The 18,095-nt window shown below is 52.5% G+C and overlaps 1 protein-coding gene and 1 non-coding gene across 4 annotated transcripts in view; both read left to right on the top strand.

Moving 5' to 3' along the window:
- Positions 1-18,095, top strand: part of LOC147086731 (ubiquitin-like modifier-activating enzyme 1) — a 62,165-nt gene that overhangs the window by 5,069 nt on the left and 39,001 nt on the right. For all 3 annotated transcript variants that reach the window (XM_085978906.1, XM_085978904.1, XM_085978905.1), the window contains exons 2-5: positions 4,543-4,668; positions 8,448-8,506; positions 10,495-10,663; positions 15,039-15,173. In XM_085978906.1, coding sequence (XP_085835032.1) covers positions 4,543-4,668; positions 8,448-8,506; positions 10,495-10,663; positions 15,039-15,173 — 489 coding nt within the window. The remainder of the gene's footprint in view (positions 1-4,542; positions 4,669-8,447; positions 8,507-10,494; positions 10,664-15,038; positions 15,174-18,095) is intronic.
- LOC147086733 (small nucleolar RNA SNORA71) lies at positions 11,925-12,057 on the top strand. The gene has a single exon (XR_015075756.1). It is a non-coding gene; the product is annotated as a small nucleolar RNA SNORA71 (small nucleolar RNA).

Genomic DNA, 18,095 nt, shown 5'->3' with positions numbered 1-18,095 from the left:
GATGTGCAAGGCGCTGTATATCTTTCCAACCAAAAGGTTTCTCTCTCGCTCCCGGTTAAGCGAGCGCCTCGATTTCGAAATTCTCACCCTTGTTTTCAAATCCCTCCGTGGCCCTCCTCGCCCGCCCTCCCTATCTCTGTAACCTCCTCCAGCCCCACAACCCCCCCGAGATATCTGCGCTCCTCTAATTCTGCCCTCTTGAGCATCCCTGATTATAATCGCTCAACCTTTGGCGGCCGTGCCTTCAGCTGCCCTGGCCCTAAGCTCTGGAATTCCCTCCCTAAACCTCTCCGCCTCGCTACCTCTCTTTCCTCCTTTAAGACGCTCCTTAAAACCGACCTCTTTGACCAAGCTTTTGGTCACCTGCCCTAATATCTCCTTATGTGGCTCGGTGTCAAATGTTTTGTCGTCTAATACTCCTGTGCAGCGCCTCGGGACGTTTTACTGCGTTAACTGCGCTGGATAAATAGAAGTTGTTGCTATTTAGCGACAATGCAGTTGGACCATTCGGTTGAATTTAAACCACGTTGCTCTTGGTTCTAAGGACACCTCTGCATAGAATGTACAGCCCAGAAACCGGCCATTCGGCCCCTCTGCTCCGTGCCGGTGTTTCTGCTCCACACGAGCCTCCTCCCGCCCCCTCTTCATCTCACCCCATCACCATCTCCTTCTATTCCTTTCTCCCTCGTGTGTTTATCCAGCTTCCCCCTTAAATACATCGACGCTATTCACCTCGACCACTCCCTGTGGGAGCGAGTTCCACATTCTCACCACTCTCTGGGTGAAGAAGTTTCTCCTGAATTCCCCATTGGATTTATTAGTGACTCTCTTATATTGACGGCCCCTAGTTCTGGTCTCCCCCCACAAGTGGAGACATCTCTATGTCGACCCGATCGAAACCCCTTCATAATCTTCAGGACCTCTATCAGGTCACCCCTCAGCATTCTCCTAGAGAAAGGAGCCCCAGCCTGTTCAATCTTTCCTGATAGGTGTAACTTAATTTTTTGATATTTCATTGTAGACTCAAATCATAAGAACATAAGAATTAGGAGCAGGAGTCGGCCTCAAGGCCCCTCGAGCCTGCTCCGCCATTCGATAAGATCCTGGCTGATCTTCGACCTCAACTCCACTCTCCCGTCCGATTCCCATATCCCTCGATTTCCCCGAGAGTCCAAAAATCTCTCGATCTCAGCCTTGAATAGACTCAACGACTGAGCCTCCACAGCCCTCTGGGGCAGAGAATTCCAAAGATTCACCGCCCTCCGAGTGAAGAAATTCCTCCTCATCTCAGTCCGAAATGGCCGACCCCTTATCCTGAGACTGTGACCCCTGGTTCAAGACTCTCCAGCCAGGGGGGAAACAGCCTCTCAGCATCGACCCTGTCAATCCCCCCTCAATAGAAGATAGGAGCAGGAGTCGGCCATTCGGCCCCTCGAGCCTGCTCCGCCATTCAATGAGATCACGGCTGATCATCCAAATTCAGTACCCTGTCCCTGCTTTCTCCCCATATCCCTTGATCCCTTTAGCCTTAAGAAATATATCCAACTCCTTCTTGAATATATTTAATGAATTGATCTCCACTGCCTTCTGTGGTAGCGAATTCCACAGGTTCACCACTCTCTGGGTGAAGAAATTCCTCCTCATCTCTGTCCTAAATGGCTTACCCCTTATCCTTAGACTGTGACCCCTGGTTCTGGACTCCCCCGCCATCGGGAACATCCTTCCTGCATCTAGTCTGTCCAGTCCTGTTAGAATTTTATAAGTTTCAATGAGACCCCCTCTCATTCTTCTAAACTCCAGCGAGTATAAGCCCAATCGACCCAATCTCTCCTCCTACGTCATTCCTGCCATCCCAGGTATCAGTCTGGTGAATCTTCACTGCACTCCCTCCATGGCAAGAACATCCTTCCTCAGATAAGGCGACCAAAACTGCACACAATACTCAAGGTGTGGTCTCACCAAGGCCCCTGTACAACTGCAGCAAGACATCCTTGTTCCTGTACTCGAACCCTCTCGCTACGAAGGCCAACATACCATTTGCCTTCTTAACCGCCTGCTGCACCTGCATGCTTACCTTCAGCGACTGGTGCACAAGGACACCCAGGTCACCCATGTTTCAATGAGATCACCTCTTATTCTTCTAAACTTGAGAGTATCGGCCCAATCTACTCGATCTCTCCTCATAGGACAATCCCCCCATCCCAGGAATCAATCTGGTGAACCTTCGTTGCACCGTCTCCAAGGCAAGTGTGACCATCCTCAGATAAGGAGACCAGAACTGTGCCCAGTACTCCAGGTGTGGTCTAACCAAGGCCCTGTACAATTGTAGCAAGACTTCCTCACTCCTGTAAATGTATATGCAGCTGATTAGAATGAGTGGCTTTGATACCTTTTTTTAAAAAAGTGACCCGTGCTGATTTGTGCCCTCTTATCTGTTCTGGAGGTTGCTCAGGCGCCTCTGAACCAGGCCCATTCTTGCCCAGAGTGGGAAAAGCACATCATTTTGTGTTCTCTGTCTTGCTGTGCAGAATTACAGGTCGATAGGGAAAGTGACCGAGATTCCCACCAAGCTTTTTGATTTAAAAAAAAAAAATCACTTTAAACCAGTGTGCGTTAGGAAATGCATTTATTAGTTCTCGAGATGTGGGCGTCGCTGGCATGGCCAGCATTTATTGCCCATCCCTAATCGCCCTTGAGAAGGTGGTGGTGAGCCGCCTTCTTGAACCGCTGCAGTCCCGTGTGGTGAAGGTACTCCCACAGCGCTGTTAGGGAGGGAGTTCCAGGATTTTGACCCAGCGACGATGAAGGAACGGCCCGATATATTTCCAAGTCGGGATGGTGTGTGTGTGACTTGGAGGGGAACTTGGAGGTGGCGGTGTTCCCGTGCGCCTGCTGCCCTCATGTCCTTCGAGGTGGAAGAGGTGGCGGGTTTGGGAGGTGCTGCCGAAGAAGCCTTGGCGAGTCGCTGCAGTGCATCTTGTAGATGGTCCACACTGCAGCCACTTAACCCCTGCACTATAGTCCTTGCTTGCCGGTATTGGCTTCAATCCTGGCGCGAGTTAATTATTTAGCAGGGAGTGTCGCTAGCTGCCGCTTCCTTCTAGTTTTTTTTATTTACAGCCCCATGGTAAAGGCCTTTTATACTGGTGTTAATCCAGCGAGTGCCCCTGTGGACAAGGAATAATTTGCCCTGCTGCTGTTAATCTGCATTTTAGATTCTGTTCCGAGTGTCTCCTGATTTAGGGTTGCTTAGTACCAGAGTGGACCGGCCCTCCTGACTTATTCTCCCCTACCCCAGTCCCCAAACTAGTGCAGGAAATTTAGAGAATTCACAGCACAGAAACAGGCCATTCGGCCCCTCTGCTCCGTGCCGGTGTTTCTGCTCCACACCAGCCTCCTCCCGCCCCCTCTTCATCTCACCCCATCTCCTTCTATTACTTTCCCCCTCGTGTGTTTATCCAGCTTCCCCTTAAATGCATCTCCGCTATTCGCTTCGACCACTCCACATAGAACAACAACTTGTATTTATCCGGCGCCTTTAATGTAGTAAAACACCCCAAGGCGCTTCACGGGAGCGATTATCAAACAAGATTTGACACCGAGCCACGTGAGATATTGGGGACAGGTGGCCAAAAGCTTGGTCAAAGAGGCAGGTTTTAAGGGGCGTCTTAAAGGAAACACAGAAACATAGAAGATAGGAGCAGGAGTCGGCCATTCGGCCCCTCGAGCCTGCTCCGCCATTCAATGAGATCATAGCTGATCATCCAAATTCAGTACCCTGTCCCTGCCTTCTCCCCATATCCCTTGATCCCTTTAGCCTTAAGAAATATATCCAACTCCTTCTTGAATATATTTAATGAATTGGCTTCCACTGCCTTGTGTGGTAGAGAATTCCACAGGTTCACCACTCTCTGGGTGAAGAAATTCCTCCTCATCTCAGTCCTAAATGGCTTACCCCTTATCCTTAGACTGTGACCCCTGGTTCTGGACTCCCCGGCCATCGGGAACATCCTTCCTGCATCTAGTCCTGTTAGAATTTTATAAGTTTCAATGAGACCCCCTCTCATTCTTCTAAACTCCAGCGAGTATAAGCCCAATCGACCCAATCTCTCCTCATACGTCATTCCTGCCATCCCAGGTATCAGCCTGGTGAATTTTGGCTGAACTCCCTCCATGGCAAGAACATCCTTCCTCAGATAAGGCGACCAAAACTGCACACAATACTGAAGGTGCGGTCTCGCCAAGGCCCTGTACAACTGCAGCAAGACATCCTTGCTCCTGTACTCGAATCCTCTCGCTACAAAGGCCAACATACCATTTGCCTTCTTAACCGCCTGCTGCACCTGCATGCTTACCTTCAGCGACTGGTGCACAAGGACACCCAGGTCTCGTTGCACTTCCCCTTCTCCCAATCTATTGCCGTTCAGATAATCTGCCTTCCTGTTTTTGCCGCAGGGCTCTGGCCTCAGTCGCTCTTGCCTGCCCTTTGCCTCCCGTTAGTGCTGTATTCTCATTCTCTCTCTTTTCCCCTCCCCCCTGCAGATGTCCAGCTCGCCGCTTTCCAAGAAGCGCCGTGTGTCCGTGTCTGCCGCAGATCCGAAGACAGCTTCCAACTCCCGCTCCTCCGTCAACTCCCTACGGACTCCGTCTCCCGCGACTCCCGCTAACGTGAGTGCTTCCCCGCGACGCCCACCGGTTTGGGTGGCGGTGCGGTTTTCGGTCGAAGCCGCGTTCGGTTTATTTTATTTGGGGGGGGCAGGCACCGCGGTTAGAGAGATTCGGGACACCGGGAGGAGGGGAGGGCGAGGAGACGGGTCTGCCACCAGATGTGGGAGGAGGAGGCTGGGGTGTGCGGGTGCACCGACCTTTGTAACAGGGTAACTGATGATCAAGAGCCCCCGTTGGCTGGGGGCGGGCTATTACATAAGCAGGAGTCAGCCGTACGGACCCCTCGAGCCTGCTCGGCCATTCAATAAGATCATGGCCGACTTTCGACCTCGACTCTGCCAGATCCCCTTAATTCCCTCTAGAGTTGAAAAATCTATCGATCTCGGCCTTGAATATACTCAACGACTGAGCCTCCACCGCCCTCTGAGTGAAGAAATTCCTCCTCATCTCAGTCCGAAATGGCCGACCCCTTATCCTGAGACTGTGCCCCCTGGTTCGAGACTCTCCAGCCAGGGGGGAAACAGCCTCTCGGCATCTCCCCTGTCGAGCCCTGTAATAATTTTATACATTTCAATCAGATCACCTCTCGTTCTCCGAAACTCCAGAGGGAATCTACTCGATCTCTCCTCATAGAACAGCCCCCTCATCCCAGGGATCAATCTAGTTGCACCGCCTCCAAGGCAAGTGTATCCGTCCTTGGGTAAGGAGCCCCAAAACTGTGCACAGTGGGTCATGCGCACCAGGGATGCTATAGTTGAATTCAGCCTTCCTGTTGTTGGCCCACTGATCCTTGTTGGCATTCTGGTGCAGGGACACTGGGCGATTTCTCCCCCCCCCCCCCCCCCTTGGTCGAACAGCCCCCCCCCCCGGCTCTTGATCTAAAGCTCGTGCTTGCTTGGCTGCGGCACCGGTAGCCCCGGCTGTGAGTCAGCGCTTCCAGGTGGAGAGGGGAGGAAAGCACGGCGTTTCTCGAGTCTGAACTCAGGAGCTGGGCGGCTGTTGATTCTTTGCCTGTGTTTGACGCCAGTGCCTTAAATTGGATCATGAGTCATCAGCAGTTACTTGCACTAAATTATATATTACTCCCACTTCGAGCTCAAAGCCAGCGCTGTCGAGGTAGTCTCCTGTTCTTCCCTACATCCTCGGCCGGGAAATCTCGCTTCCCTGGCCTCCCCTCTGTCGCGCAGCTGAGCAAATGCACGGGTATCCCCCCCCCGTACCCTCGGCGGTGATCTGTGGGGGGGGTCATGAGCCTCCCTCCGTGCAGGGAAGGGGGGCTTGGCTTCCTCTGGGTTGGTGTCGCTCCGACGAGCGCGCCGAGCGGGTAAATGCAGGAGGCAGAATCGTGCCCCTTAGGACACAGTAGGCGGAGAGGAACCCAGGCTGGTTTCTCGTGTTTCGGCACGTTTGCGGCCAGTACCGAGGCTCGGCAGTTTCGAACTCCAGCCCCGCGTCCTCTCCTGGTAGGGAGGCCCATCTAATGCCAAGTTTTGCAGGCGGTGTCTCACTCATTTGCGTATTGCTGGCGTTCCACTTTATATCATGGGATTGTGCACCCTGGACGCTGTTATACCAATGGTTCTGTATTGAATCAGGGACAGTGTAGAGGGAGCTTTACTCTGTACCTAACCCGTGCTGTACCTGCCCTGGGAGTGTTTGATGGGGACAGTGTAGAGGGAGCTTTACTCTGTATCTAACCCGTGCTGTACCTGCCCTGGGAGTGTTTGATGGGACAGTGTAGAGGAAGCTTTACTCTGTATCTAACCCGTGCTGTACCTGCCCTGGGAGTGTTTGATGGGACAGTGTAGAGGGAGCTTTACTCTGTATCTAACCCGTGCTGTACCTGCCCTGGGAGTGTTTGATGGGGACAGTGTAGAGGGAGCTTTACTCTGTATCTAACCCGTGCTGTACCTGCCCTGGGAGTGTTTGATGGGACAGTGTAGTGGGAGCTTTACTCTGTAACTAACCCCGTGCTGTACCTGCCCTGGGAGTGTTTGATGGGACAGTGTAGAGGGAGCTTTACTCTGTACCTAACCCGTGCTGTACCTGCCCTGGGAGTGTTTGATGGGACAGTGTAGAGGGAGCTTTACTCTGTACCTAACCCGTGCTGTACCTGCCCTGGGAGTGTTTGATGGGGACAGTGTAGAGGGAGCTTTACTCTGTATCTAACCCGTGCTGTACCTGCCCTGGGAGTGTTTGATGGGACAGTGTAGAGGGAGCTTTACTCTGTATCTAACCCGTGCTGTACCTGCCCTGGGAGTGTTTGATGGGGACAGTGTAGAGGGAGCTTTACTCTGTATCTAACCCGTGCTGTACCTGCCCTGGGAGTGTTTGATGGGACAGTGTAGAGGGAGCTTTACTCTGTATCTAACCCGTGCTGTACCTGCCCTGGGAGTGTTTGATGGGGACAGTGTAGAGGGAGCTTTACTCTGTATCTAACCCGTGCTGTACCTGCCCTGGGAGTGTTTGATGGGGACAGTGTAGAGGGAGCTTTACTCTGTATCTAACCCCATGCTGTACCTGCCCTGGGAGTGTTTGATGGGACAGTGTAGAGGGAGCTTTACTCTGTATCTAACCCGTGCTGCATCTGCCCTGGGAGTGTTTGATGGGACAGTGTAGAGGGAGCTGTACTCTGTATCTAACCCGTGCTGTACCTGCCCTGGGTGTGTTTGATGGGGACAGTGTTGAGGGAGCTTTACTCTGTATCTAACCCGTGCTGTACCTGCCCTGGGAGTGTTTGATGGGGACAGTGTAGAGGGAGCTTTACTCTGTATCTAACCCGTGCTGTACCTGCCCTGGGAGTGTTTGATGGGGACAGTGTAGAGGGAGCTTTACTCTGTATCTAACCCCGTGCTGTACCTGCCCTGGGAGTGTTTGATGGGGACAGTGTAGAGGGAGCTTTACTCTGTATCTAACCCGTGCTGTACCTGCCCTGGGAGTGTTTGATGGGACAGTGTAGAGGGAGCTTTACTCTGTATCTAACCCGTGCTCTACCTGCCCTGGGAGTGCTTGATGGGGACAGTGTAGAGGGAGCTTTACTCTGTATCTAACCCGTGCTGTACCTGCCCTGGGAGTGTTTGATGGGACAGTGTAGAGGGAGCTTTACTCTGTATCTAACCCGTGCTGTACCTGCCCTGGGAGTGTTTGATGGGACAGTGTAGAGGGAGCTTTACTCTGTATCTAACCCGTGCTGTACCTGCCCTGGGAGTGTTTGATGGGGACAGTGTAGAGGGAGCTTTACTCTGTATCTAACCCGTGCTGTACCTGCCCTGGGAGTGTTTGATGGGACAGTGTAGAGGGAGCTTTACTCTGTATCTAACCCGTGCTGTACCTGCCCTGGGAGTGCTTGATGGGGACAGTGTAGAGGGAGCTTTACTCTGTATCTAACCCGTGCTGTACCTGCCCTGGGAGTGTTTGATGGGACAGTGTAGAGGGAGCTTTACTCTGTATCTAACCCGTGCTGTACCTGCCCTGGGAGTGTTTGATGGGACAGTGTAGAGGGAGCTTTACTCTGTATCTAACCCGTGCTGTACCTGCCCTGGGAGTGTTTGATGGGGACAGTGTAGAGGGAGCTTTACTCTGTATCTAACCCGTGCTGTACCTGCCCTGGGAGTGTTTGATGGGGACAGTGTAGAGGGAGCTTTACTCTGTATCTAACCCGTGCTGTACCTGCCCTGGGAGTGTTTGATGGGGACAGTGTAGAGGGAGATTTACTCTATCTAATGCATGTCGCGAGGCACGTTGTTGTTGGTGCTAACACATGTACTGTTTAATTTCAGGGTATGGCCAAGAATGGAAATGATGCAGAGATTGACGAGGGTCTGTACTCCAGACAGCTGTAAGTGTGACTTCTCTCTTTGCACTGCTATTAGTGTGAATGCGAGACCGATGGGCTGTTCTACTAGTTCAGTCGTTTGTTTATTTAACTGCACCACACAATGCGATGTTGCGCCTTTTCCTTGTGCTGGATGGTCTGGGAGGACTCGTAAAAATCAACATTTCATTGTGCAGTACACACGTCTGCTGCATATATGACAAATAAAATTGAATTGAATTGGATTGGATTAGTTGTGGCTGGGATCTGCAGTGGGCACGGAAGCTTGTGGGAGAGGGTGGGAGCAATACTCGCCTTTCCTCTTGCCTGACCCAGTCCTGTGCCTCTTGCTGGAGAGAGAGAGTTGGTGTGTTGTGTTGTGTTGTGTGTTGTGTTGTGTGTTGTGGTGTGTGTGTAAGTTGTGTGAGGGCAGGGCTGGTGATGTACCAGAGAGTGACTGGCATCTGTGCGGAGCCTTACCCCGTGGAGATGGGGGGGGGGGGGGGGTGCCGTTCTGGTCTGTGCCTAATCCCGAGGGAACTGTAGTTGTGAAAATAGTCTGTGCCTGCGTCAGATGCTCCTTAAGACCAGTTAATATCCTCCCAGCGCCTCTCGAGCATTGCCAAGCGCACGCTGTTATTCGTGGCTCGGGCAGGAGCTGTTCCCTGCCACTGGGCTTTGAGGCTTTTCAACAGCCACCTCTTTATCCAGCCGTTCGTTCCCCTCGCGCACGCACTCACACTCTCTCTCTCTCTCTCTGGCCGCATCTCCTTCCTTCGTACACCACTTTTCCCACATTGCAGGGGCCAAGTCATTTCATCGAATCGCACAGCCCAGGAGGAGGCCACTCGGCCCATCGTACCTATGCCAGCTCTTTGAACGAGCTCTCCAATTAGTCCCACTCCCCCCCTGCTCTTTCCCCACAGCCCGGCACATTTTTCCCCGTCAAGTATTTCTCCAATTCCCCCTTTTGAAAGTTATTCATGGTATTGATACAACAGCACAGCGCAGGAGGCGGCCGTTCGGCCCATCGAGTCTGCGCCCGGTCTTTCGGAGAGCAATCCAATCAGTCCCCCTCGCCCGCTCTTTCCCCAAATCCCTGCAATTGTTTCTCCTTCCAGGATTTCTCCAATTCCCTTTCGAAGGCTCCTGTTGAATCTGCCTCCACCGTCTTACCAAGCAGCGCATTCCAAATCCTGACCACTCGCTGCGTAAAAATATTCTCCTCATCTCCCCTCTGGGTCGTTTGTCAATCGCCTTAAATCTGTGTCCTCTGGTTCTCGACCCTTCAGCTATTGGGATCAGTTTCTCGATCTACTCCATCTAAACCCTTCATGATTTTGAACACCTCTATCAAATCTCCTCTCAACCTTCTCTGCTCTAAGGAGAACAACCCCAGCTTCTCCAGTCTCTCCACGTCACTGAAGTCCCTCATCCCTGGTACCATTCTGGTCAATCTCCCCTTAACCTTCTCTGCTCTACGGAGAACAACCCCAGCTTCTCCACGTCACTGAAGTCCCTCATCCCTGGTACCATTCTGGTCAATCTCCCCTTAACCTTCTCTGCTCTAAGGAGAACAACCCCAGCTTCTCCAGTCTCTCCACGTCACTGAAGTCCCTCATCCCTGGTACCATTCTGGTCAATCTCCCCTTAACCTTCTCTGCTCTAAGGAGAACAATCCCAGCTTCTCCAGTCTCTCCACGTCACTGAAGTCCCTCATCCCTGGTACCATTCTGGTCAATCTCCCCTTAACCTTCTCTGCTCTACGGAGAACAACCCCAGCTTCTCCACGTCACTGAAGTCCCTCATCCCTGGTACCATTCTGGTCAATCTCCTCTGCACCCTCACCAAGGCCCTTGACGCCCTTCCTAAATTGTGTGGTGCTGGGTTTTGGAAGGAAGCCAGAGGCGACGCAATTTTGGGACCCGAGCAGAAACGGCTGATGCTAGATTGCGATAACAGAAAGACCCTCAAACTCCACCCCTTCCCTCACGGTTGTCCTTGGCTTGCAGGTATGTCCTCGGCTACGAGGCCATGAAGCGCATGCAGAATGCCAATATTCTGATTTCGGGCATGCGCGGCCTGGGCCTGGAGATCGCCAAGAACGTGATACTGGGAGGCGTGAAGACCGTGACCGTCCATGACCAGGGCGTCGCACAGTGGGTGGACCTGTCCTCCCAGGTAAGTCGAACCCCTTCCATGGTGTAAATGTGATCAAATGGTGCTATCCTTATCTGAGGAAGGATGTTCTTGCCGTGGAGGGAGTGCAGCGAAGATTCACCAGGCTGATGGCAGGAATGACGTATGAGGAGCGATTGGGCTTATACTCGCTGGAGTTTGGAAGAATGAGAGGGGATCTCATTGAAACTTATAAAATTCTAACAGGACTAGATGCAGGAAGGATGTTCCCGATGGCGGGGGAGTCCAGAACCAGGGGTCACAGTCTAAGGATAAGGGGTAAGCCATTTAGGACTGAGATGAGGAGGAATTTCTTCACCCAGAGAGTGGTGAACCTGTGGAATTCTCTACCACACAAGGCAGTTGAGGCCAATTCATTAAATATATTCAAGAAGGAGTTGGATATATTTCTTAAGGCTAAAGGGATCAAGGGATGTGGGGAGAAGGCAGGGACAGGGTACTGAATTTGGATGATCAGCCATGATCTCATTTAAATGGCGGAGCCAGGGAGATGGTACAAAGAGCCAGCGCCTGGTGCTGCTCGTCCGAGGCAGTCCTGGCCCAGTACCGTGTGGAGCATCAGAACAAACAAAAAAAAGAGACTCCCATTTCTCCAGCGCCTTTCACCACCTCGGGACGTCCCAAGGCGCTTCACAGCCAATGAAGGACTTTTATTGAAGTATGGTCACTGTTGTAATGTGGGAAATTTGGCCAATTTGCGCACAGCAAGCTCCCACAAACAGCAATGTGATAAATGACCAGATCATCTGTTTGTGATGCTGATTGAGGGATAAATATTGGCCCCAGGACACCGGGGAGAACTCCCCCCCCCCCCCCCCCCCCTCTGCTCTTCTTCCAATAGTGGCCGTGGGATCTTTTACGCCCACCTGAGAGGGCAGACGGGGGCCTCGGTTTAACGTCTCATCTGAAAAACGTCCCCTCCGACAGGGCGGCGCTCCCTCGACGCCGCCCCTCCGACAGGGCGGCGCTCCCTCGGTCAGCCTAGATTGTTGTGCTTTCTGACCCCGAGGCGAGGGTGCTACCCACTGAGCCACAGTTGACTCTCAACAGTTGCCAAGCTCCCTTTCAGCGTCTGGTGAGGTGTCGGAGCGCTGGGTGGGGTGGGGTAGGGTCAGGAGACCAACACAACCCCGGGTACTGAACTACCTGCGGGGTGAAGCCGGCTAGAATGTGCTCTTTGGGCAGTGGGCGGGCGGAGGTTGGTATTTTCTGTCTCCGGTCGGGCTGGTACTCGCGGCGTCGACCCTGCATTCGAAAGTGACTCTGGCGCTGTCCCGTGGTCTGGTCATTGATGCTGCAGGAACAGTAACACAAAGGTTTATTCCCGTGTTTCCTGGGGGGTTGTGGTTTCCAGGAAACCTCGTTACCTTTGGACACAGGTTGGGCGGAACTTGCGTGCGCGCCCACGTTTTAGCCCGCCCGCTTCCGGGGCCTTGTCACCCGGTGCGGTCTTCCGCGGGAACTCCCAGTCCGCTCCGTGCTGCGCGAGGTCTGAACGTTTGAGTGCTCGCCACCCCGGAAATCGGGCGACTGTGGGAGGGAATCTGAGGTACGTGATGTCATAGAAAGTTACAGCATGGAAGGAGGCCATTTCGGCCCATCGTGTCCGCGCCGGCCAACAAAGAGCTCTCCGGCCTAATCCCACTTCCCAGCTCTCGGTCCGTAGCCCTGCAGGTTACAGCATCCCAAGTGCACATCCAAGTACTTTTTAAATGAGGTTAGGGTTCCTGCCTCTACCACCCTTTCAGGCAGTGAGTCCCAGACCCCCCACAACCCTCTGGGTGAAGAAATTTCCCCTCAAATCCCCTCTAAACCTTCCACCAATTACTTTAAATCTGTGCCCCCTGGTTTTTGACCCCTCTGCTAAGGGAAATAGCTCCTTTCTATCCACTTTATCTAAGCCCCTCATAATTTTATACACCTCAATAAGGTCTCCCCTCAGCCTCCTCTGTTCCAAGGAAAACAGACCCAGCCTATCCAGTCTTTCCTCATAGCTAAGATTCTCCACTCCCGGCAACATCCTTGTAAATCTCCTCTGTACCCTCTCTAGTGCAATCACATCTTTCCTGTAATGTGGAGACCAGAACTGCATGCAGTACTCCAGCTGAGGCCTAACTCGTGTTTCCTACAGTTTATACATGTCCTTAATGCAAATTAAACCATGACTGTTGGGTGCTGGCAGGAAGGCTCCAAGGGACAGAGGCGCGTTTAGGATTAATGTCTGGGACCTCCTCACACAGTGATATACGTGTGGATGGATAGAGACAACCCTAATCTTTTGGGACGGTTACATATGTGAGGGATTGTCGGTGAGCCAACTGCTCTCTGCCGGTGTTCCTGCTCCACACGAGCCTATTTCATCTCACCCCATCACCACATCCTTCTATTCCCTTCTCCCTCGTGTTTATCCAGCCTCCCCTTAAATGCATCGACGCTATTCGCCTCGACCGCTCCCTGTGGTAGCGAGTTCCACATTCTCACCACTCTCTGGGTGAAGAAGTTTCTCCTGAAACATAGAAGATAGGAGCAGGAGTCGGCCATTCGGCCCCTCGAGCCTGCTCCGCCATTCAATGCGATCATGGCTGATCACCCAAATTCAGTACCCTGTCCCTGCTTTCTCCCCATGTCCCTTGATCCCTTTAGCCTTAAGAAATATATCCAACTCCTTCTTGAATATATTTAATGAATTGGCCTCCACTGCCTTCTGTGGTAGAGAATTCCACAGGTTCACCACTCTCTGGGTGAAGAAATTCCTCCTCATCTCTGTCCTAAATGGCTTACCCCTTATCCTTAGACTGTGACCCCTGGTTCTGGACTCCCCCGCCATCGGGAACATCCTTCCTGCAGGTTCAGGTAAGTTTTACTATGTATTAGTGGCCGTGTAACCGGGGTTCCTGCACCTGTGGCCGTATAACCAGGGACTCCTGCACAAGTGCCGTGTAACCGGGGTTCCTGGGCCTGTGGCCGTGTAACCGGGGCTCCTGGATCTGTGGCCGTGTAACCGGGGCTCCTGCACCTGTGGCCGTATAAGAATATAAGAAATAGGAGCAGGAGTAGGCCAATCGGCCCCTCGAGCCTGCTCTGCCATTCAATAAGATCATGGCTGATCTGATCCTAACCGCCAATCCACTATCACAGAACCATCTCCTGAATCTAACAGAATTAGACACACGAAATAGGAGCAGGATCAGGCTACAAGGCCCCTGGGCCCGCTCCGCTACCCACAGGGCCATGACCGATCCGAACCTAGACTGATGTCCAAATTCCTGCCCGCTCCCCGTAACCCTTAATTCCCTTTACTTCTAGGAAACTGTCTATTTCTGTTTTAAATTTATGTAATGATGTAGCTTCTACAGCTTTTTGGGGCAGCATATTCCATGGACCTACCACCCTCTGAGTGAAGTAGTTCCTCCTCATCTCAGTTTTGAAAGAGCAGCCCCTTATTCTAAGACTATGCCCCCTAGTTCTAGTTTCACCCATCATTGGGAACATCTTCCCCGCATCCACCCGATCCAACCCCTTCGCAATCTTATATGTTTCGATAAGATCGCCTCTCATTCTTCTGAACTCCAATGAGTAGAGTCCCAATCTACTCAACCTCTCCTCATATGTCCATCCCCTCATCCCCGGGATTAACCGAGTGAACCTTCTTTGTACTGACTCGAGAGCAAGTATGTCCTTTCTTAAGTATGGACACCAAAACTGTATGCAGTATTCCAGGTGCGGTCTCACCAATACCTTGTATAACTGCAGCAATACCTCCCTGTTTTTATATTCTATCCCCCTAGCAATAAAAGCCAAAATTCCATTGGCCTTCTTAATCACAGGTGTGTACGGGGCTCTTGTACCTTGGTAAGCATACCTCTCTGTAATCTGGACTTTTTGATGAACTGGTGCTACGCCGGCCCCGTCGGTGACGGATCAAAAAAAAGTTTTCTGTAATGTCCTTTTTAGGGAAGGAAATCTGCCGTCCTGACCCGGTCTGTGACTCCAGACCCACAGCAATGTGCTTGACTCTTAACTGCCCTCTGAAATGGCCTACCAAGTCACTCGGTTGTACAGGCTAACTCGCCGCCACCTTCTGAAGGACAATTAGGGATGGGCAATAAATGCTAGCCCACATCCTGTGACTGAATTAAAAGAAAGTGACTGACTACATTGGAAAAGTAATTGGAGGTGACGTGGTCTGGGACGTCCCATTGAGGTGTAAGGGTTTGTGTGACTGCAACTTTCTTGTTAAAGATGCGATCCGGGACCCTGGAATCGGTGTCTGTTGGAAGAGACTTACCGCAACTGTTTGGCAGCAGAGCTAACTTTCCTCGTTCTGTTTTCTCCCCTCCCCCTCCCATCCCCTCAGTTCTACCTTAGGGAAGCGGACCTCTCGAAGAACCGTGCTGAGGTTTCCCAGCCCCGGCTCGCGGAGCTCAACACCTACGTGCCGGTGACTGCCTACACTGGGGAGCTGACAGAGGATTATCTGCAGCAGTTCCAGGTATGTGCCCCCCCGCGGGGGATTCGGAAAGGGGGGAAAGGCTCGCTTCGGAATGGGGAGCAGGGTTGAAACGTACAAGATTGTGAGGGGGAATTGACTGAGAGGCTGTTTCTCCCCTGGCTGGAGAGTCTAGAACCAGGGGTCACAGTCTCAGGATAAGGGGTCGGCCATTTTAGGACTGAGATGAGGAGGAATTTCTTCACTCAGAGGGCGGTGAATCTTTGGAATTCTCTGCCCCAGAGGGCTGTGGAGGCTCAGTCGTTGAGTCTATTCAAGGCCGAGATCGAGAGATTTTTGGAATCGAGGGATCGGGCGGGAAAGTGGAGTTGAGGTCGATGATCAGCCGTGATCTTATTGAATGGCGGAGCAGGCTCGAGGGGCCGAATGGCCGCCTCCTGGTATTTTTTGCATTTCAAACTGCAGCACGAGTTCCCAATTTCAGGCTTGTTGCTAGGGGCAATATGGAAGCAAGGTCCCCTTGCCCCCTCTCCACCTCCCCTCCGCCACCAGCGGACAAGCTGGCCTGCCGTATACCTGCCTCCTGCCTCCCTGGCTTCTTGAGTGTTGATGGTTCAGCTCCGTCCAAGTGCAGCTTTTGTTGAAATTGCGCCCGTGTGTGCAGTTGTGTTCGCCACACTATAGGAGGGATGTGATTGCATTGGAGAGGGTGCAGAGGAGATTCACCAGGATGTGACCTGGGCTGGAGCGCTTCAGCTATGAAGAGAGACTGGACAGGCTGGGGTTGTTTTCCTTAGAGCAGAGAAGGCTGAGGGGGGACCTGATTGAGGTGTACAAAATTATGAGGGGCATAGATAGGGTAGATAGAAAGGAACTTTTCCCCTTAGTAGAGGGGTCAATAACCAGGGGCCATAGTTTCAAGGTAAGGGGCAGGAGGTTTAGAGGGGATTTGAGGAAAAACTTTTTCCCCCAGAGGGTGGTTGGAATCTGGAACTCACTGCCTGAAAGGGTGGTAGAGGCAGGAACCCTCACAACATTCAAGAAGCATTTAGATGAGCACTTGAAACGCCATAGCATACAAGGCTACGGACCAAGTGCTGGAAAATGGGATTAGAATAGACAGGGCTTGATGGCCGGCGCAGCGCGATGGGCCGAAGGGCCTCTTTCTGTGCTGTATAACTCTGTGACTCTGCGCCAAGGCCCAGGAGTTGAGCTCTCGCTCCGTTTCCTCTGCTTCTCCCGGAGGTGTTGCCGTGCGGCCGCACTCGGCGCGGGGAGCTGCCCTCCAGCCTCCCCACTCACCCAAGCGCCGCCCGCTCTGGTGAGCGCTTGGCCAGTGAGCGTCTCTGCCAAGTTGAACTGTCACGGCCCTTGTGCATACGTAGAGCTTTGCAGCAGATGTCATTGGACACCTCGCACTAGAGAGGGTGCAGAGGAGATTTACGAGGATGTTGCCAGGACGGGAGAATTTTAGCGATGAGGAAAGATCGGAGAGGCTGGGGTTGTTTTCTCTGGAACAGAGGAGGCTGAGGGGAGATTTAATCGAGGTGTATAAAATGATGAGGGGCCCTGGATAGAGTGGATAGGAAGGGCCTATTTCCCTGAGCAGAGGGGTCAATAACCAGGGGGCAGAGATTTAAAGTCATTGGGAGAAGGATTAGAGGGGAGTTGAGGAGAACTTTCTTCACCCAGAGGGTGGTGGGGGTCTGGAACTCACTGCCTGAAAGGGTGGTCGAGGCAGAAACCCTCATCACATTTAAAAGTACTTGGATACGCACTCGAAGCGCCGTAACCTACAGGGCTACGGACCGAGAGCTGGACAGTGGGATTAGGCTGGAGAGCTCTTTGTCGGCCGGCACGGACACGATGGGCCGAATGGCCTCCTCCCGTGCCGTAAATAGAAACATAGAAGATAGGAGCAGGAGTCGGCCATTCGGCCCCTCGAGCCTGCTCCGCCATTCAACGAGATCATGGCTGATCATCCAAACCCTAGCACCCGGTCCCTACACCGACAGCCATCCCACCCAAGCTCTAGGATTATATGACAGTGCTCGGGCCAATTTCAGAGCCATTAACAGCAGAGCCTGAGGATTAAACCTGCGACTTTACGGTGTAACGTTAACACTTGTACAGCGATTAGTCCATTGGCGGTGAGTTTTGTATAGAATCTTCCAGCACAGGAGGAGGCCATTCGGCCCATCGTGCCTGTCCCGGCTCTTTGAACGAGCTCTCCAATTAGTCCCACTCCCCCCTGCTCTTTCCCCACAGCCCGGCACATTGTTCCCCCGTCAAGTATTTCTCCAATTCCCCCTTTTGAAAGTTACTATTGAATCTGCCCCCACCGCCCTTTCAGGCAGCGCGTTCCAGATCACAACAACTCGCTGTGTAAAAAACATTCTCCTCATCTCCCCTCTGGTTCTTTATCGATTATCTTCAATCTGTGTCCTCTGGTTACCAACCCTCCTTATTTACTCCGTCGAAACCCCCTACGATTTTGCCTGCGTTGGTTGTGGTGGAGAGCAAGAAAAGGGAGAGGGGGCAGAGGGAATCCCACAGAGCGCGTCCCACGGCCAGGCCGGCCACGGGTTCGACCAGAGGCGCACGGTGCAACAATCTGCGGTGGTGCCAGAGGTACGCAAGAACATAGAACGTATGAATTAGGAGCTGGAGTCGGCCGTACGGCCCCTCGAGCCTGCTCCGCCATTTAATGAGATCATGGCTGATCATCCAAATTCAGTACCCGGTCCCTGCTTTCTCCCCATATCCCTTGATCCCTTTAGCCTTAAGAAATATATCTAACTCCTTCTTGAATATATTTAATGAATTGGCCTCAACTGCCTTCTGTGGTAGAGAATTCCACAGGTTCACCATTCTCTGGGTGAAGAAATTCCTCCTCATCTCTGTCCTAAATGGCTTACCCCTTATCCTTAGACTGTGACCCCTGGTTCTGGACTCCCCCGCCAT

Source organism: Somniosus microcephalus, unplaced genomic scaffold (assembly GCF_052327205.1).
Source record: "Somniosus microcephalus isolate GS21.2 unplaced genomic scaffold, FLI_Smic_1.0 unresolved_chr7, whole genome shotgun sequence".
NCBI lineage: Eukaryota > Metazoa > Chordata > Chondrichthyes > Squaliformes > Somniosidae > Somniosus > Somniosus microcephalus.
Note: the sequence above shows the minus strand (reverse complement) of the source record. Positions and strands in the feature narration are given on the sequence as shown.